This window comes from Dermacentor variabilis, chromosome 7, assembly GCF_050947875.1.
Source record: "Dermacentor variabilis isolate Ectoservices chromosome 7, ASM5094787v1, whole genome shotgun sequence".
NCBI lineage: Eukaryota > Metazoa > Arthropoda > Arachnida > Ixodida > Ixodidae > Dermacentor > Dermacentor variabilis.
In genome coordinates this window covers 79,252,407-79,273,660 of record NC_134574.1, presented here as the reverse complement: position 1 = coordinate 79,273,660, position 21,254 = coordinate 79,252,407, and the positions used below count along the sequence as shown (strand labels likewise).

The 21,254-nt window shown below is 46.2% G+C and overlaps 1 protein-coding gene across 1 annotated transcript; it reads left to right on the top strand.

Moving 5' to 3' along the window:
* Positions 1–12,054: 12,054 nt before the first annotated feature.
* On the top strand, positions 12,055–19,396 carry LOC142587555 (kunitz-type serine protease inhibitor 6-like). Its single transcript, XM_075698660.1, has 4 exons — positions 12,055–12,179; positions 15,783–15,971; positions 17,717–17,806; positions 19,105–19,396. Exons 1-4 carry the CDS (start codon positions 12,137–12,139, stop codon positions 19,305–19,307), a joined length of 525 nt encoding a protein of 174 aa, XP_075554775.1. The 5' UTR covers positions 12,055–12,136; the 3' UTR covers positions 19,308–19,396.
* Positions 19,397–21,254: the final 1,858 nt, after the last annotated feature.

Sequence of the window (21,254 nt, the reverse complement as noted above, 5' to 3'; positions counted from 1 at the left end):
TACGGGACGGCCGCAATTTCGGAGAACCAACGCATGGCGCACCGTCGGTAGGCGCCCACTCTGTTTTCACTGCGGAGGCGTCGGCCACATTTCGCGTCATTGCTGGCATCACGACACATCATTTCGACCTTTTCGTCCGTGCTCCTATGGTCGACGTGCAAATGACGACTCCATGCTACGCCGCGACGAAACTGCTTTTCAGGGACCTCCAATAGCGCACCCGAATGACGAATCTGTGCCGCATGTTCAGTCCGATTTCGGCCGTCGGTCGCGCTCTCCAACCCCTCCACGTCAGATGCCTTCCCTACTGGACGTACTTTTGCTGACCTCCGAGGACGAAGGTCGCCCAGCCCGCGCCGGGGAAACTGAAGGCGGCGACCTCTGGGGGTAAGGTTGCAGGCCCACCGCAAGACAATAAAAAGCCCCCGAGACTCTCGCCGCAGAATGACGTGAAGCCGATAAACCCCGACACCGGAGAAATTGTGAGCGCCGATATTGATGTTTTGGTGGATGGACAGCCGGTGACAGCGTTAGTCGACACTGGTGTCGACTTCTCTATAATGAGTCAGGAACTCGTCCTCCGTCTGAAGAAAGTAAAGACGCCATGGGCGGGACCCCACAAAAGGACGGCAGGCGGGCAATTACTGATGCCTGTTGGAAGATGTACTGCTAGAATTAGCATCCGGGATTCTTCTTTCATAGCCACTCTCGTCGTTCTTCCTGTGTGCCGTAAGGATGTGATTATTGGAATGGATTTCCTGAATAAATACGGTGCCGTAATTAACATGCCGGACTGCATGGTGACGTTTTATAAGAGCCCTGGTTTGGTCCATTGCTTATCGCCGCAACGCAACTCCTTTCGTCTAGCAGAAGCCGACGTCGTCATCCCACCTCGATCATGTACCCTTGTTACGGTAGCATGTGACACACCGTTTCATTGCGAGGGAGTTGCCGACCAAATAACCCCGTTGTTGCTTACTCACGGTATCTCGGTCGCACGAGGAATCTTCAATGTAACCGACGGGCGCACTAACTTGTTACTAACCAGTTTTAGGACAGAGCGACGGTACCTTCCAAAGGGCATGGCTGTGGCTTATTTTGATGGTGTTGCGGATGTTCGAGGCTGCTGTTCGCTACTCGAAGAAGCACCTACGCAAGGCCCAGCTTCTGCACTCGACGTCAGCACTGCTTTGTCGCAGCACGAACGAGAGCTGCTTCTCACGCTATTGTCGAAGTTCAATGACTGCTTTGCGTCGACGTCCAGCGTTGGACGGACGCCTCTAACGAAGCATCGGATAATTACAGAGGATAGGGCTAGACCAGTTCACCAAAATCCTTATCGTGTGGCTCCCAGAGAACGTGAGGCCATACAACAAGTGGCAAAAATGCTGGAAGACGATGTGATTCAACCATCAACGAGTCCCTGGGCATCTCCTGTTATTCTAGTTAAGAAAAAAGACGGCAGCTTGCGTTTCTGCGTGGACTACCGAAAACTAAATCAAGTGACAAAGAAAGACGTGTACCCGCTTCCCCGTATAGATCATTCACTCGACAGGCTTCGTCACGCGCGTTACTTTAATGGGCTTAAAAGCGGATATTGGCAAATCGAGGTAGATCCGAGAGACCGTGAAAAAACATCTTTTGTGACGCCAGACGGCCTATACGAATTTAAAGTCTTGCCTTTCGGCTTGCGCTCTGCCCCTGCTACATTCCAACGCCTCATGAATACTGTGCTTTCGGGTCTGAAGTGGAAAACCTGCTTAGTGTACCTAGACGACGTCATCGTGTTCTCCGCAACTTTTGAAGGACATCTCCAACGGCTTGAAGCGGTTCTGCAGTCCATCCGATCCGCCGGCCTCACCCTGAAGCCGCAGAAGTGCCACTTTGGCTTCGGGGAACTACAGTTTCTCGGTCACGTCGTCAGCCATGGAGGTGTTCGCCCAGATCCTGAGAAAATTGCGGCCGTAGCACAGTTCTGATAAAAGGGCTGTCAGGCACTTTCTGGGCCTCTGTACCTATTACCGGCGGCTTATTGCGGACTTTGCTCGCATTGCGTCGCCGTTAACTCGCCTTACGAGAGACGACGTTGCTTTTGTATGGGGTGACGAAGAGCAACGTGCATCCACTGACTTGCGGGAACGTCTCCAGACACCTCGAGTGCTTGCTCACTTTGATGAGACCGCTCCTACGTTGCTCCACACTGATGCCAGCAATGTTGGCTTGGGAGCTGTTCTTGTGCAGTGGCAGGAGGGCACAGAAAGAGTACTTGCCTATGCAAGCAGAACACTCACGCCCAGAGGCTAATTACTCCACAACTGAGAAGGAATGCCTCGCCGTAGTATGGGCTGTTATGAAATTTCGACCATATTTGTATGGCCGCCACTTCACAGTTATGAGCGACCACCATTCACTGTGTTGGTTGACAAACCTTAAAGACCCTTCGGGACGACTGGCGCGTTGGAGCCGTAGGTATGACATGACTGTGAAGTACAAGTCGGGGAAACGACATACGGATTCTGACTGCCTGTCTCGATCGCCAATAGAGTCATCTGCTCCACCCGAAGAAGACTCGGCATTTCTTTGTGTTCTGGACACATCCACCATCACCTAACAACAACGGGACGACCCTGAGTTGCTTGAGCTCATCAATTACTTAGAGGGCAGATCTGCGAAACCGCCTAGAGTTTTCGCAATAGGCCTGTTGTCGTTTTTTTTGCGAGCCAAAGTCCTCTACAAAAGAAACTTTTCTTCGACCGGGTCCCCTTATCTGCTCGTCATTCCTGCAGCTCTTCGTACGGAAGTACTTCAAGCCTGTCACAACGAGGTGACTTCTGGTCACTTAGGCTACACGAGAACGTTGGCCAGAGTGAAGGAGAGGTACTACTGGCCGAGACTTAACACCACCGTGAAACATCACATCCGCACTTGCCTCGACTGCCAGAGGCGCAAGTCGCCTCCGTCAAAACCAGCCGGCCTCCTCCTGCGACACGTTCAGGTTCCTCGAAGACCTTTTGACCAAATCGGAATGGAAATATTGGGTCCGCTTCCTACTTCTACTGCCGGGAATCGCTTTGTTATCGTAGCAACCGACTACATCACACGTTACGCTGAAACAAAGGCAATCCAGAGAAGCACAGCGGAAGAAGTGGCGCGCTTTTTCATTGAGCACATTGTGTTGCGACACGGCGCACCAAACGTTGTAATAACAGTCCGAGGAAGCGCATTCACGGCTGCGCTTTTAGATCACGTCTTGCTGCTAAGTGGAACGGCGCATCGGAAATCAACCGCCTACCATCCACAAACCAACGGATTAGGAGAACGCCTAAACAAAACAATTGAAGACACGCTCTCCATGTACGTGGATGTTGAATATAAAAATTGGGACGACATCCTACCATATATCACTTCTGCATATAACGTGGCGAAACAAGAGACGACGCGCATGACTCCATTCAACCTTGTTTATGGGCGGGATGTACAAACGATGTTGGATGCGATGCTTCCACATGACTTTGACGACACTCATACAGACGCCGCTGTGTTTACGCAACGAGCAGAAGAGGCTCGGCAACTCGTGCGCTTGCGGATCTGCCAGCAGCAAGAATACGACGCAGGGCGCTGTGACCTTCATCGTAGAATAGTAATCTATGACGTCGGCGGCAGAGTGTGTGTTTGGACACCCATACGAAAACGAGGCCTCTCCGAGAAGCTGTTAAGGCGATACTTCGGACCATATGGAGTATTGCGCCGACCCAGTAACGTCACGTACGAGGTCGTCCCCGATAGTCCCAATTGTACGCGGCACCGCACGCACCGTCCTGAACTTGTGCACGTTGTTCGCATGAAGCCGTATGTGAGCGAATAACTATGCGAGAGACCCTTTATTCCGCAAGTGACACCTCTGGTCTAGCATCGGGACGATGCTCTCTTAGGGAGGGACAAATGACGCGCCTATTCTTCTATGCAGACGACAACGAAGATAGGGATATTAACGGACTTCGTCTAGTGGGTCAGTGGGATTTCGGCAAGGACGAAGAAGACGTGTCTCTGGCCTGTTTTGTATTTGAACAAGTTGTCCTGCGGCTCTTGAACGTCTCCCTGTCTACTGTCCGCGTTGTAGTGTGACAACATATAATTTTCTGCACTAGTAACTCCTGTTTGTTGAAATTACCTGTCTTGCTTGTAACCACTCCACCACTCCCCTCTATAATGCCGTAATCGCCCTGAGGGTATGATAAATAAATAAATAAATAAATAAATAAATAAATAAACTATATAGTAATGAAATGGGCCTTAACATCACCTTCAACAGCAAAGGTCGTCGGTTCGAGTGCCTAAAATGACTGTATCTTAGTTAACAGTGCCTTAATTAACTTCGCCTTCATTAACAAGATAGTCGTAGGTTCGATTCTCACCGAAGGTCATGGGTTCGAGTGCATTAATCACTATACCTTAATTAAATGCGCATTAATTACCAATGCCTTCATTAACAAATCTCGTGGTTTCGGGTGCCTGGAATAACTGTATCTTAACTGTGCCTAAATTTCCATCGCCTTCATTACCACAAGAGGTCGTGGGTCCGAGTGCATTAATTAACTATATAATAATTAACTGTGCGTTAATTAACATCGCTTTTATTAACACCAATGATCAAGGGTTCAATTCCCACGAAAGGTCGTGTGTTCTAGTGCATTTATTACCTCTATCTTAATTAACTGTGCCTCAATCAACACCAAAGGTCGTGTGTTTGTAGCCTTAATAGCCAACATAGGTAGTGGGTTCGACTCCCATGAAAGTTTGAGAGTTTGTAACCACGTTCTACATATTGTGCTCACGCCGACAATGCCGGATTTTCTGCCTCCGGAGTCATTTAATGCACTCACAATAGAAATAATTTTTCACGACATGGCTTCGTACACATTCATATATGATGCACTCTGACATTACCAATAACACAAAAAAGCTGTATACACTTCTCATCAGAAATCTTAAGGTGCATTGTCATTTGAGTCTCTGATGCACTTGTGATGCCAAAAAAACATTAGATGACGGATTTCTTATGAATGTCTGTTGTCACATTAGGAACACATGACGTTCTCTACAGAAACTCATTCTTCATTTTCATAAGGGAAAGTCCAAGGTGATTGTTCGGAATAAAAAAAAATATTGTAATAGCTTTACGTTATAGAGCCCCAGGCAGTGTGACGTCATGGATCGGAGTAAACAGGCTTTGTACTGTATAGGTGGCGTTGGCTAATTGCGCGCCTGAATTTTTCTTTGTTTGTTTGTTTTTGTGCAGGCGCATGGGCTTGCGCCGGGGCAGTTTTCCGTATAAAGGCGACTGACAGACGGACAGGAGGACAAATCGGCTGGCTATATACAGCTTCGCTTTAAAACCGATTTACAAGCTGTCTTGGAGATAAATACGATAAACTCAAGACCCCATCGCGGACACGCCGAAATATGTTTGTGTGACTTGTTCAATCCCAAGCCAATACCCATATAAACACGCCAAAAAACCCTATGATGTCTTAGCACATTCCTTCGAGAATACTAGAGCGCTTGCAACAGCTACCACAATGCAACACCTACAACACCTACTACAAACAAGAGAGAGAGAAAAAGGACGCATAGAAAGGCAGGGAGATTAATCAGAGGTATTTCCGGTTAGCTACCCTACACAGTGGGAAGGAGTAGGAGGATAAAAAGAGAAAAACAGTGGAAAGGAGGTAGAGATAAAGACACAGAAAGACGAGCACAAACGGACCAGGTACGCTATATAGTGGCAGGTTGCGGCGTTTTTAAAGTCTATCATGAAGACCCGTAGACCACAGGAACCTTACTAACGCGAGTCAGGCCTTCAGCGCCATTCGCTTCCAGCGATGGTTCGAAATGCCTCAGACGCTGCTCCTGCGACTTGCCAGAACATCATCACGGCGACGCTTTGCGAGAGTCATCTCCGCGTCCATCATTCTCACAGCACTTTAGTCGACCCCTGGCTTTGTACTTGCTACCCACTGCATTTGCGAAACGTTGGTCGCGTCCATGTACTCTCTCTTTCGGTCCTCATCCTGGAGCACCGGACCAAGGACGGCCGAGTTCGCTGTAGCGGTCTCTTGAAGCTCACCAACACTGGACATCATCATGACCAACGCTTGCAGCCCGGAGAAGCTGTCATCTTTGACTGTTCCCTGGTCGGTTCCGCCCTTCTCAGCTGTCGCGGGTGCTGCAGCTTGCTCTGCCTCCTCCTCGTCCATGCCAAGCTCACTTTTGTCTACCACGGCACATCTGACAAAAACTTTGGCGTAGCTGCGAGTACATGCCTCTTGGCCGTGGCCAAACGCGTGACATTCGGCACACTTCAGAACCCTACAATGTCGCCGTATATGGCCCGTGTATACGTGAAACGAAGACACAAAGGGGCGCGACCTGGCGCCGCAATTAGCACTGTACCGTTGCCAAGACGAATTTGGTGTGGTATGTGGTCCAGTGCGATAACCTCCTTGAAAAACAGTCAGAGGAACTTTGTCAGGGAGTGAGCTCATTCCAAAGCTTTCGCTTTCCACCTGTTGTTGGTCACCTCCTTCACTTCACCGTATTCACTGAACACCAAAACGTTATTGTTCGCGTCATCGAAAGCCACCCAATGCAACTTCAGACACGCCTCTTCATGGCGGTGCAAAGACGGTGCTTCGCGACCAAGCGTCCTGCTTCTATAAGGTTCTTTTCAGCTTCATCCACCTGCAGGTTAAGGAGTCAGAGGTCGGACACCTGGTAGGCGCCTATCACAGTGCTTGATCACGTCGACGTCTTGCAAGGACTTTCGAGAATTTTCGATGGGATATGGACGACCTGAAATGTCAAAGTGCAGCATGACTGCACGTTTCATAGCTTCACCTGATGCAATATTGGGCAAAATAATCCTTCAGACTGTGGGCACGGAAAACGACGGGCTACCACGGCCGTTGACGATCGCTGTTACAGTTCGCTCGGAACCAACCACCCTGCATCCGGGCACGAGTCCGTGACCGAAAACGGAATCACCACTGTGTCCCAGTCGCACTGAGCTGCTGTTGCAACCACTGTGAGTATAATCGAGCCTGTGCACAAAGCTGGGATCTACCTGGCGGGCGATTCACTAGATGGCAGAGCGAGCTGGTGCAGAGTAAGCAGAGGAGCAAACACGGCAAGCTGGAGCAACGCTAACTGCTTTTCGTGTTGTATGGGCCCCGCCAATGCCGTCGCCAGAGCCCGTAGACGACGGCAGTCAAGTAGGCAAGGGGCTGCCCGAAGGGGCCCGCCCCCCTCCCCCCCTCTTCCCTAAATAAAGCGGCATACGCTCTTCTCCCCGCCCACGCCCCACTCCTCACATACATTCCTAAAGCGCCGACAAATCAAGCTATTCGGCGGTCAACATTTTGCTGCCTTTTACAGCTAAAGCTGTATATGACTAACCTTCTGTAGTTTAATCGCGTCCGTCAACAGAAAAAAATAATCGTGTGGGCCATTCCTGCTGATAGTGCGGAAAGGGTCCAAGCTCAATGGCAGATGCCCCTGTGGGCTCGGGAACCAGTAACGCGCCCTTCGATATCTTCGGGATGGGCCCACGTATGGGGAGTGCTTAATGGCCGCTTCACTTCCGCCGTGGGTAGGCCCATCATTGCAATGCCACCGGGATCGGCCAACGTATGGGGAGTGCTTTATACCATCTTAACCTTTGCCGCAGGTCGGCCCGGCATTGCATTACCTTCGGGCCGACCCGCGGCGGAGATGAAGCTCTTTGCTTTTCGTTAAAGAGCTTTGACTGTCGTCAGCTCGTCTTCACGGAGTGAAATGGTTGTCAAATTTTTCACTCTCTTTAGATGGCAGAAGTTTTCGGCATGTCCTGGGTGTGGAACACAATTTTCTTATTGATTCGGGTATTGATTAGGAATTAGATTAGGTTAGTGATTATTTCGTAATGAGTTCTGGTGTCACCATCCATTCAACCATCACGCGCATCGCTGTTGCTTCGTTAATTCAACCTGACTTGTTTAAACTGATCCAGGGACCAGGGAAGCGATTCTGTTCGTAGTCAGCTGGCCTGTATGATCGTGGAACGAGTTGCGGCCGGAGAAAATGCCAGTTGCTTTTAACTTTTTCTGATGATTCATTATTCCCTCGAGTGACGGCTCGCCGCGACGGTGGCAGACCCTCAGAACCATATACCCGCGATATGGGTTCAATAAGGTGGAAAATAAAGTAATGCGAAACAGCGTCCATCATGAGACCTTGCAATAATTGTTAAACCCACAGGCAGTACGACTGTCACCCGAAACCTCGTCTGGCTTTTTCCTAATTGTACAACACTTTTCGCGCAAAATTGGCAGCTGTGGGCAAGAGTCACAAGGAGTTGAGAAATTAAGCGATCTACTAAGAGAGAGAGCCAAGGCAACAGCCAAACAGGAAGGAAAAGCGAAAATTAACAAATTTAACGGAACTTTGTGAAAATATTTATGGATCAAAATCTTTTGATTTAGAAAGGAAATAGAAAACGCCACCGGAATTCAAGAACAATTATGGCATTATTAGTCGAGCCACCTGATCACTCTTTGAGCACTTCTCTGCTGTGCTAATGTGGGCGTTTTTCTAACCTTCCGCGGAGGGCGCAGTACGTCTAGAACCACAGCGTCCTACGCTCTATGCGGGTTTACGCGACTGCTGCCCACGCATCGTTACACGACTGCCCGAATAACATCACGAGTCGGTTTTGACAGTTAACTTGCCAGAGCAGTAAACGAAGGATCCAAAAGAACTGGGACTGTTCCGCAAAATATATATATATATATATATATATATATATATATATATATAATATGTACATTACGCTACTAGAAATCTTTATTTTACATTTTCGCTTGTTTGCTTCTTCTAGGGAGTGTTCTTCCTGCCCTTCTGCCATGCGCGGGTCCATTTGACGTGGTTCTTTGTTGGCCAAGTAAAGGAGAAGTGTATCTCACAGGCATACCTGTCAGGTACGCCTTATTTCATTTCTCTTTTGCGGTTTTACGAGTCTTCATTGCGAATGGTGGGCAGTATTCACATTTGTACTCGAAAATACACCTCCCCCCCTCTCATTTGCATAGAAAAGTTACCTTGGGTCGCCCTATCCCCCGCCAAATAATCCTGGAGGCGTGCTTGGACGGCGGCAACGTATAAAGGTCAAACTACGCGTAAGCTTACCGGTGCGTGGAAAGCTCTTTCCGCGCTCCTTGCGTTTGCCGCGCCTCCCGAGGAATGGCGGTTTAGACCTACAGGCGCGGCAACTTGGCTCCCATTTTCGCCTTGGTAGACATCGCTTCGTACTTTTATGGGGCAGCCAAAGCACAGATACTTGTCTGGAGAATATATCTGTAGTCGCACCGCGCTTCGACGCGTACGATCTTTCCTGCACCAATTGCGCATGCGGGAGGGGCGTGGGCCCGACCTCTCACGCGCCGGCCCGCGTGGGTGAAGTTTGGCCATAAGATGCAGTGTGCTTCAGCTAGCTATCGGCCGAATACTGCGACGTGCCCCCGGAATATGAGGTGGAGTTCGCCTGCAAATTCGATGAAGAAATGTAGTTTCAACAGCATGGTGCCGCTAGAAAAAGTGCAGTCGTCGCTCGGAAAAGTGGTGTCCTCGTGCTGAAAACTGGTGTAATCGAGAAAGAGCACTCAACGCAGTGTGCGGCAAACGCTACTTTCATGGATGGACGGATGGATGCACAGCTTTAATGAACGTCCTGAGGTATGCGAATCCGCTAATAAAAGTAAGCGGAGAGATGGCAATATGGGCTGTGTGTCGTCTTACGTGCTTGGGACCTCATCAGCAGCAACATAACACTCGGAAACGTAAGACGGCAGCGCTAACATCAACAACATTTCTTCGTCACTCCAAAGTCACAGATATAACTCAGCCACACACTCAGCGACAAGTAATGCTTTCGCATTTACACATCATAAGAATTGCTTAGGTGCACCCATCAGTTCCGTTTCAATATTACTGCATTTCTTACTCTTCAATATGTTGGTGACATTTTACATTAGAAGTGACTTCTCGATCAGTTCAAATCTTCGGAGTTCCTTATTAACTCTTAGTTGATAACTTATGATTCCTACATGTTAGCCTTTTTAAAACACCAGCAATATTTTTTTTTCTTTTCTGCCTACAGCAAAATGCATGACAAGTTTTTTATTGTAAAGCTCCCGTATTACTTTTGAGGAATACCTTGGTCAATACTCTCAGGTGCAGTTAGTAAAAAGTAGGAATTTATGAGTTCTGATTGCTCCGTTTTCTAACTGTCCAAAACATTTGATTATTCGGCTCAAGTGCTTTTACACGCAGATGCAAATGCTGCAGGACAGGTTGATTTATCGCACCATGCAGGGTTGTTTTAAACTTCCTATAAATGTGTTCACATGTCTTTCATAGCGCCCCTACTATCCTAGATAATTCCTTATTAACGAGACAGTGCTGAAGGCCCGGTGTCACTTAATGTTTCATGTTGCCGTCGGACGCCGCTTGGCGAAAAATGATTCCGACTCACAACCAGGCAGGCCCTCCGCGAGGCGCAGAGGCGTTATTGAACTAATTGAATTCCTCAAAGTAAAATACGTCCGAAAAATCGTAATGTACGACCTAAACACAACATACAGGCATGATAGCGTCGGAGTTTAATTTCATATACCCGAAAACATAATTCTGCTATGCGGAAACTCAAATACAGACCGCTTTTCCAAGCGTCGCAACCCGCTCGGTTCCTTGCGAGAACACATCAAGAAAGCTGCGCTTCCCCAGAAGTGTGACAAGCAGTCCGGGTTCTGTGAAATCTATCATGTTCCACTCTTAAAGGTGAAGCTTAAGTATGCTCCAAATTTTCACTTGATGCTGAAGTTTGTAACAGGCGAAGTTGTACGGAAAACCAGCAGTTACTGGTAAACTGAATTGACTCATTTATAACCAAAAGGTTAAAGTTGTCTGGAAAAGTGTTTCGTGTTCTAGATACTTTACGCAGTTTTAGCAGGACATTGCTTACGCTCCGCTATGCTTAGATTTCACGCGCACCAGTGAATGCACGAGCTCCATTGATTTCACTTATTTACCGATTGCGTGTCCCACAGACGCCAGCAACGCGGTATCAGCTTGGCTGATAAACGACAAAGAAACCAAGCTGGCGCACCCTTACGCTCTGCGCATTTGGCTTCGTAGCGGAACGTGGGGAGCGTTTGACGTCCTAGTGCCCCTGCGAACGTTGTGGTCACGTGCGTTAGTGTTCCCACTAGTTTACAGCTGAGTCTGCAAATTAGACAGCTTTAGGAGAGCGTTTGGGGTTCACTCTGCTCCGACCGGGGTATAGCAACAATTTAGAGAGAGACTGCCTATTACGCAGTTGATTTTATCCACACATATTTGGCGATCCACTCTCGATTGGGGATTTCAGCTTTGTTCTGCTCACCTAACCTCGATGTCCTTGACTACCTTTTTGGAAAGTTTAAAAGCACATTTTTTTTGTAATAACACATAGTGAATTACCCAATATGTATGCATTTACTATTACATGTGTGACTCTTATTGTGTCTATGACGATGCTGTGCCAAATTGTGAATGGTTTCTTTATTACTTTCCCTTGTGTGTTGTAGTTCATACTTTTCGATTCTGAGACAAGCTTTGTGAGTCAAAGCTTGTAACTCGGTCGCATTCCATGTTTCTTTTTGTTATTTTTATTCTCCACTCCTGTAATAGTCCGATGAGGGCTGACAGTATCAATAAACGAAAAAAAAATGAAAATTAAATTGGTGCTCTACTGTGGCCTCTCATTTTACGCCCTAATAAAATAAAAGTTTGCTTAAACGTTTCCCTCTATGAGGAAGCTAGGAACAGCGTAGGTAAACGTCCTGCTCAGAACATATATGACGTCAGAGCCCGATAAGGACTCGTCTCTTTGTCGGCAGAATCCTAGAGATGAAAGAACCCCGCCGTCAATCTACAAAACCTTCAAGTGCTCCGAAGAGTGTGCCTAGGTCACGTTATCGGTCTCTCGCCTAGCCATCCTCTCAATGTCAATGTCTCGGTCGGGACACCCCACTGGTGTACACGTGCAGTGGACTGACAGACTATGAAGTTGACACTCTCTTTCATGCTACTATTTGCTTCGGCTGGTAAGTAATCTAAGCAATGTTTTCATTCATTACGCGATCTGTTTTCTTCAATGCATTATTTCAAGGCGTTTCTTTTCCTTGTAAGTGTATCACAAGTTACAAAATTTCCTGCGGTAGTGTGGCAATCCTTGACAACGTTAACGTAAACGTTTGTATGCGGCCGAGGAGCAGTTCTCAAGAGCATCTCCTGAGAAAGATGTAACGGCAACTATTGCTTACTGCCATGAGCCCCAATTTAAAGACGAGAGTTGTAAAACAGCGGGCGCACTTACATGTAGTTAGCTTGCCGGCTGGCAGTAGGAAACTGTAAGTAAGCAAACAGAAATTGCTCAAATATACTTATTGCTTGCAATGTGCGGAAAACGGCTCGTAGAGTTTTCTCCCGCGATTGTATGGAATTCTACATTCAACAATATTAAAGCTTCGCGCAGCAGTTTGCTGCAGTAACTGAAGAAGCTTGTCTTTTAGGTTTGTGCTTTTTGGACATTGTTAAGACTAAAGTGTTTGTTGTCTCTTAAAACTGCTAATAATAAACTGATTAACACGGAGAGAAAGATGGCGGGGGGGGGGAGTGCTTTAATGGATCTTGTAGCGATTTGCCTGGCTGTGTAGCATGCTTCCCCACATGGATAGGATTAAAAAAAAAACGATGTGCACAGTTGACAACGACAACAACAGCAAGCAAACTCTACAAGACACTATAGTTCACTAGGATAAAACGTCTCATTGAGACCAGTGTCTTAAGCAAACACATAAGTGCCTTCTTCACTGCAGCATTAATGCGTTTAGCTACTTTCATGAAAGATTATACGTATTGAATAGCCAGAACAAGACCATCAGGTTGATCACTCGATAAAAACCTTTGCTGCCTCACACACCAGACTGGGATATGCGCGCAAGGTTGTTTTTTTTCAGCCAAGACGCCAAGGATGCGATTCTGAAAGCATGCTAGCATACAAAGCCAGCCGAGTCTGAACCACTGCAAATGCCGAAAACTTCGTTGGCGGCATCACGTGGTGTCGCTTTCTATGTTACGGAGAGATTCGAGCACATCACACTACGGTATGTCTTCGTGGACTATAGCGGAGAACTATAACGTTGGCTATAGCGTGGAAGATAGCAAAGTCGTGTGCACCATCTACCGAGGCAGCCGACAGAGCACCTGACAGCATTTCTGGAAAGCATGCCGAAAATGTAAGCCAGTGAAGCAAGCTCGTCCTTTGGATACCGTACCTGCTGCGATCATGTCAGCGGTCAGTCAAATACCAGGCCAAATTCTGATTGGAAGCATAGCGTGTCTGGCTGCCTTCTATTTCCAGGCAATCAGAATGGATGGTTTCCTTATAAATTCTGTCGCCGCCAGTGTCATAGCGGGCATGACAACTTCGCGGGTGGCACTGACACAGTATCGTTCTTACTATTTTCTTCTTAGTCAAAGTATTGTGTGTGAGCATTTAATCATTCATATCTTCTGAAACATCACACTGTAGGCTCATAAATGTTCGTTTATTTGGCTGGCGTTCGTGTTGAAACAGCGTATACTGCGCATTATAAATGCAAAATTTATTCGATTAAAGAGCGCGATAAGGAGGTCAGGGATAAGAAGTTCTCTCGACATCAGCTGTTCTTTACAGAACACTGAAAGATTGCCTCAGGCAGTTAGCAGAATTTTGACAGTTTTGCTTGATTATTTCAAGATACTTATGTTACCTTCGCCTTAATTTTGAAATATTAATTAATTAGTAATTCGATTACTAGATTCTGAGTACTTTGGAGACGCTAAATGTGGCTTAGTTTGCCACACAAGTTCAAATTTACGGAACTTAGTCTCTGTGTTCACAGTGCGTATCTACTTCTGACGAGTTTTTAAGACGACACCAGTTTTCAGAAAAAGTATTCGCACAGCGTGCGATGAACTGTACTCGCATTACAGTTATTTTAGTCTTTGATTGCATAGAACAGTGTCTTGGTAAAAATAAATAAGTGGAACAATAGGGCATTTTACTCCAAATTCGATTGCACATATTTCAAAACATGTTTATACCTCAGAATTTGTTACAAGTTAAAAGCCTTGCAAGATCACCGGCGAACAATAGTAAATTACCATATCTGCAGCAAACAATTCGCTAATAACTTAATTATTGAACTTTTCTGACACAGTTGATTTTGTGTGTTGGATTCATCGTGCACCGATGTATGCCTCTGAGTAATTTAACGCAAGGCTATAGAAGTCTGTTATCTGATGGAGGTGATTTTTTTAAAGACGATATATTTTGAGAAATTTCCTTGTATAAGAACGCACCTTCTCGATTTGGCAAACAGAACCATTTTTAGGTGATGAAGGAAGTCATGTTAGTGGGCCGCCATATTTTACAATGCGTCGATGCAACTTGTTACCGGAAGTCGAAGCTGGGTTGGCTGATTCGCGGCACCATTAGACAAAGGCAAAGCCAAAGCATCACGCAGCCTCCCTGCAGGTAGTTATACACTCATACTAAAACGCCCAACTGAAAGCTGTAGCTTTAGGAGCTCTTATATAAATATATTAGACTAAAGAAATTGTTTTAGTGCGTAGCCCCAGCACGGAAGTTGACAGGACTAAATATTTTTAAATAGTTAAAGTCTAAGGAATAACGCGGATACAGGCTCAAATTAGGCCATTAACTTATTTTGAAGTTATTAAATATTGCCAAAAGTCAAGTAAGCGTAAGGATGACGTTTGCGACTCTGTTCGTTGACAATAAAAAAAACAGTGCCAAAATTCTCTAAGCAACAAATACTGAGGCGTCTAAAGTGAACGAATCAATTTTATTTTGCACCATTCTGAAATATGCTATTAAAATGTGCCTCAACATTTTAGTACCACTTTCACTTAGCCTTGTCAAACGTTTGATAACGCACATTGTACCTTTCAAGTAAGTTGTAAGCTCGCATATCACATTTGGCCGCTAAAGTTGCCTACCAGATGCAGTATACGGAACTGCAGCACCAGATCATGGTATATGTTTACGGATTTATAGCGAGTGAGTGAGTTAGAACTTTATTGAGGTCCTAAAGGGAAATCAATCCGGCGGCTCCACCCAGGTCGGGGCCGGTAGACAGAGTGCTTCGGCGACGGCCCGGGCCCTCTGGACAGCCTTGAGCTGAGCGATGAGCTTTTTTAAATTTTCGTTGATGCATTGAATCAAAATTCTCCTGTAGTCGATAGAAACGAGCTTTCTCTCCTAAATGCAAGTGCTCAGCATCGAACCGGTTCGGCCGTTGCGTAAGGAGGGCAGTCCAGCGTTTCACGCGCATTTGAATAAAAAATAGCTGAAGTTTGCGTCCAAGCAAATCGTCCTCTTAGTGCAATTTTATTTCAGCTGGGCGTCGCTTCCGTAAGCATGACGCAGAAATCCAGAAACTGCAATAGGCGCCACATGTTCTTCATAGAGCATTCTAAATCGGATGCAACGTGCTGCGATGATATATAAAACCTCAGGCAAAACGCTCAGATGTGACGGCGCACAGATCGACCGACACACGCAGCGTCTTTTCTTGCAGCCATTCTTTGAGTATGTGTTACTAATTTCGCATTCCCGGCTAATTTTTCCCCATTCGCAGCACTCGGTGACTTTGAAACCAAGTGCAAGCCGGCGGCTGATCGCGGCCCCTGCAGTGGCCGCATCCCGCTGTGGGCCTTCAACGCCACAAAAAACCGATGCCAGCGCTTCTACTACGGAGGCTGCGACGGGAACGAGAACAAGCACTACACGAGGAATCAATGCGAGCTCACCTGCCTCCGATCCGATGGTAGTATTCTATTCGTTTGTAAACGTGCTCCTGCTTCCATTGCACCATCCCTGGTCACAATAGGTGGAGATGTTGCGTCTGTTTTAGAAATATTTGTTCGCCCTTTATCCTCGTTCCTTTCCCTTTTCCATGTCAACTATTATTTATGTAGAATGAACAAGGACGTTCACCTACTGTAGAAACACGCGCGTTTGCTTTGATTCACATGTCACAATTCTTTATTGCGTTATGCCGCTCCTGTGTGAAAAATGCACGTATTTTCTTGTGTCTTATGAACGTACTAATAGGCCGTACTGCATCAGCAGTGCCCTCTGAAGTAGCTCCCAATGCAAAGATAACGCATGTTATACATTATTGAATAAAAGCAATCTACAGCAAAGTTTATTTTAAGTAAGAGGTTACGTCCATCCATTTATTTTTTCAAATGTGGTACCTTTCGAAAGCAGTAACGGATCGCTTGCTAAGCATCATGTCTTAGTGCATGTTCAGAAAATATTTACATTTTGAGCGACCCGCTGTCCTTGGCGTGCTTCTCCCTATGCCTCGAAACGCCTCCCAACCCTTCAGCCCCTTGGCCGTATGTCTCTCGACTCTTCCGTCACGCTGTCGCCTTTTCGTGAGAAATGAAAGAGAAATATTGCTCCTCGCCTGGACCCCATATATTGAGCCAGTAGGGGGCAGAGGGAGCGGAAGTATTCTTCAATTAGGAAAGAGGTGAGATACTCTCATAATTTTATGTCTGCGATATTGTGTTTTTTAGTGCGTTAATGACCGCGGCAAAATTTAATTACTGTTCCAACTGACTTGCTGCGCTGTACCCAAGCACTCCAGTGTTTATGCAGCTCCCACTGTTGTGAAAAGTGTACCTCTCTGAATAAATCAATACTAATACCAGTGCTTAAAACTGGTAGAGTGTTGGTTGGCAATGCTTTGAGAAACTGCTTCCCCAAATGTTCGGTGTTTTCTAATTTTGAGAAAAAAAAGACAGATTGACTGTGGGAGTCACTCAATTTGAGTCTCTGCTTTTAACTGCGATAAGAGAATTCTGCCCCCACAATAATGTGCCTCCGTTCAGATGGGCTTGTGCTACCATCTAAGGGTTATGATCTATGTGCGCTTCCTTCCCGCCAGAGCAATAGCGTTAATCCTGGCGGAATAGGAGCTCCGGTAAAGTGCGAGCTGCTATTACAATATTCTTCGCAAAATATAAGTGAGTTTATGTATACTTATGCAGGCAATGATGTAGTGTAAAGTATTACTTCATGTTTGCGATGATTGAAGTGATATGTAGAACCTAATTTCTAGGCTTTGAGTGCAAGAGTCTTCGGGCAATAACGGCAATGTTCAATTCATTACAACTAGCCATGCTTACTGCCGAAGATTTGAAACGCTATAAAATGTGGCTTTAAGGTTTTCTGGCCGCAAATAAAGCATCTTTTATGCAAGCTACAAAAATCGGTAAAACAAACTGCCCTAGGGGCCACAGCAGGATATATATATATATATATATATATATATATATATATATATATATATATATTGTCAAAGGAGATCAATTTAAACAAGTGTAACTATCAAAATGATAATGCGTAGCTTCGAGCACTAAGCTTAACGAAGACTTGAGAAATTGTCGTGCAGATTCGCCAAGCTTATCAGGACTTAGTAGTTGTAGATCGTAATGGCAGAAAGCTTCCTTGGCAATTATCGGCGCACCTCGCCCAGCAAATACCTTGGCGTCTTTTCAGCTTCTAGAGATGGCGCAAGACCTGCGGAGCTGCGAGAATTCAGCAACGACATTTTGCCCGTGCCAGATGTGCCGAGTCTTATGTGGTCCGGTAAGTAGACGAAATCATTTATTCACTGTTCACTAAAGGTTTCTCCAAGTATCGGCACTTTCGCTGCTGAACGTCTCTGCTGGGGCACGATAGCGTGACGCAGAGAAGACATTGTGTCTTCCGAGCCCATTGTAAATGCTCAAATTTCCGTCACGAGAATTATGGATGTTCATGCCGTCACAATCGTTTAAACTGCAAGTTTATGCAAGACAAAGCAGTGATCAATATTTTGTCAGAACGTTATGTGCTAAATATATCTCAGACCCTTATTATAAACCGATACCAATAACTTAGACTAAAACACCGTGCGCGCAGTATTCACGTAAGAAAACTATCGTGCTCTAAGGATTCTGTGGCAGGTACGAGCTCATATGTGTGCTGCTGGTGGCGCGGGTCATGGCGCATTCACTTTGCATATTGTGGAAGTAATTTGGTAAGATTTTGTTTCGTTTATTGCTTGTTTTCTTTTTCAGCATCACGCCCCGAAAATTTCGATAAATTGCATTAAAGAACGTTCACTGTTGAAGCCGTGCTTCACCTCAAGCATGTTGTTTTCTTCCCAAAAGACGCACCCGGGTAATTGTAAAAGGGCACCATTCTTTAATTCTTATAACCGCTTTGACCACGGGTAAAACACCTCAGGTAACATTGATCCCCTGAGCTCATGCGGGTGCTGCCTGATTTCAGTGGTAATCATTGACTTGTTTACCTTTTCACTACTGTAACCGCGAGCTGTGGAATTTAATTTCCTTTCAGATTTTTCTCCTACCAGTCTCGAGCGGAAACTTAGGTGCCAACAGAGCTACGCTAGGCCTTTGAAAGCACAATCTATTCTCTGCGGAATATTGGCCATTGAAAATTTCTAGGTCATGCAACGTGACATGCACTTCATCCCGTTGTCTCTCAGAGGTTCAAAAGTCTAACGCCTATTACCTGACCATAAGGATGTTGTCGAGCATTGAGAATTGCACTCACTGGGACCGGATGTTTTTCACAGGCTACTCGTGGGTCTTGAGGTGTAGCGGCTTAAATATTCGAAACAGACTGTTCTGATTAAAATTCGCCCCTGTCCACCCAGGTGCGCGTAGCAAGTAAAATCTTTAACAAACTTTAGCTGGAGCTGTTCGTAGCTGTTACATTCTTTCAAACTGCCGTCGCGTCAGCAGCGGTACTGCGCTCAGTTGTCGGGAACGGGTGATAACCGGCACGCATTTACACTTCAACGCGGATTCTCTCGCCCCGCATCTCTGAACTCCGTTCTTACGATCTATTCTTCTTCTCGTTCTGTCTGGCACCAGTTCTCACAAACCCGGCCTGCCTCCTTCCACCGGACCGGGGCATGTGTTCCGGCTACCATTATCGCTTTTTCTATGAAGCCGGCCTCAGAACGTGTCAAGGATTCGTCTACGGCGGCTGCGGCGGCAATGCCAACAACTTCGCCAGCCTCGACCAATGTTACGAAGCCTGCAGTCCGAGGCAGCGTCTGCTACCACGTACATAATGCCACTGGTTCTAATGGCAGTTTCGCGGCATCCGATTTTCAAAGAGATGTTAATAGAATAATAAAGCCCCCGCCACCTGGTGCCAAGATGCGGACTTATTGTGAAAGCTGCTCAGTTTAGCGCATTTCTGATCACCTAACGAGACGTTGCAGTTTTTGGCGTTTTAGTGACTTTTCAGTGACCGCTTGTTGACGTGAGTAGCCAGGAAGTGGTCCATGTAAAATTTCGGAAGTCAGGCTATGCTCAGTGGCCTCGCCCTTACATTATCTTAAAGGGGATATATGCACCTTCATACGTCTCCGCTTCAACATGCATGTCGAAAGCGTATTAGTCAGCCATCTCGGTGCATGAGAGCTCCTTTTCTATTTTATCTATTGAATACGGCGAGCCAGCAGACTCAAGCAGCAGAGGCTACAATTGAAACATACAGTAGCAGGCTTAACATTTCGGAATAAAAAAAGCGCATAAAACGACAAGCACGCAAGCACAAAAGAAATACAATGTGCTACTTAAATAAAACAGTTATGGGCTGTGTAGGCATATTACACTTTTGACGTCTAAAACTACTCCCGGAAGTGGGGGGTTGTTTTCACTTTCACAATCCTACCGTTGGCTCACCATGAACTTTCTTTCTTTTTTTTTTTGGGGGGGGGGGGGGGCGCTGTAGTTTAAAGAATACCGAGGCATACATCCTGGGACAACTAGTCACAAAAAGACGAATAATTCCAAGCAAGCCATTATTATCATGAACACTTCGCGAAGTTTTGAAAAGAGCGCATTGTTTTAGTCCGCATTCTGGGGCAACATTGTAAAAAAGAACTTGTTACCCGCACTCATCCCTTCTTGTTTTTGCTTCACTTTGTAGCACAGAAAAAAAATCGCATCACACAAAAGCTGCAGAACACTGAATGCAGCAAGGGATTACGACCACACGCAAGATTCTGCTCACAAGATCAAGAAGGCACCCAAGGCGGTGCAAGAACAGGTAGCACAGGCATTCAATGTTGTGTACGTGAACAATTCCATGAATTAGCTAGTACAGAAGAGAGTCCGATATACTCATGGTTAGCGCCTTGTCCTATGTTATTCTCAGTCCTCACATCCGCAGTTGGCGCTTTATTTATCCACGATCATCATACGCCGCAGCGATCGCCCAACATTTGGGAGACAGAGAGACGTTCATTTTTTCTGACGAACAGGCCAAGGGCATTTGAATATGAAGGGTTTCCCAACTATTATGCACCAATACATCAAAATGTACAAATGCCACGTAGCTGGATAGAACCAAGGTAATCTTGTTTGCCATCGCTTGGAAGAACTCAGATTTCTTTTGGCATTCTGCATAATTACATAATTAGGCGTAAATAATTAATCATAGAGAGAGAGATAACAAAGGGAGCAAAGGCAGGGAGGTCAATCAGACGAGCGCCTGGTTTGCAACCCTACACTGGGGGAAGGAAAAGGGGGAACAGAAACAGGAAAGCGGGACTGAGTGAACACTGTGGGTGCACGTCGCAAGTGAATTTAAGTCAGTCATCAAGCAAATCAATCAAGCAAATCAGTCAAGTCCAAGCAAGTGCCCCGCCGACACATTGGGCTGCCGTCATTCTGCTGTGTGGAGCTTGTTTTGGTGCTTCCCAATGGCTGCTGATGCACGTTGAAATCACCTGTGCAGACCAAGGACCCAGTGGTCGTCAGCAGCACGTTGTAGTACGTTGCAGTGCGTGGCATATATCGTTAAAGTAAAACTCAGCCTTTTTGACTTCAGTGCGAATAGAATGCTGCGGGTGAACCATGATGACAACTGCAGAGTTCCAAATACTGAATTGAGAGCATCCCCAGCACTTGCATTGCACTACGCACTGACGGAGTGCGCAGGTTATTCAAGAGCATTCAAAAAGTATTCATCAGAGACCGGAGCATCATAACCACTTTTCGTTCTTTGG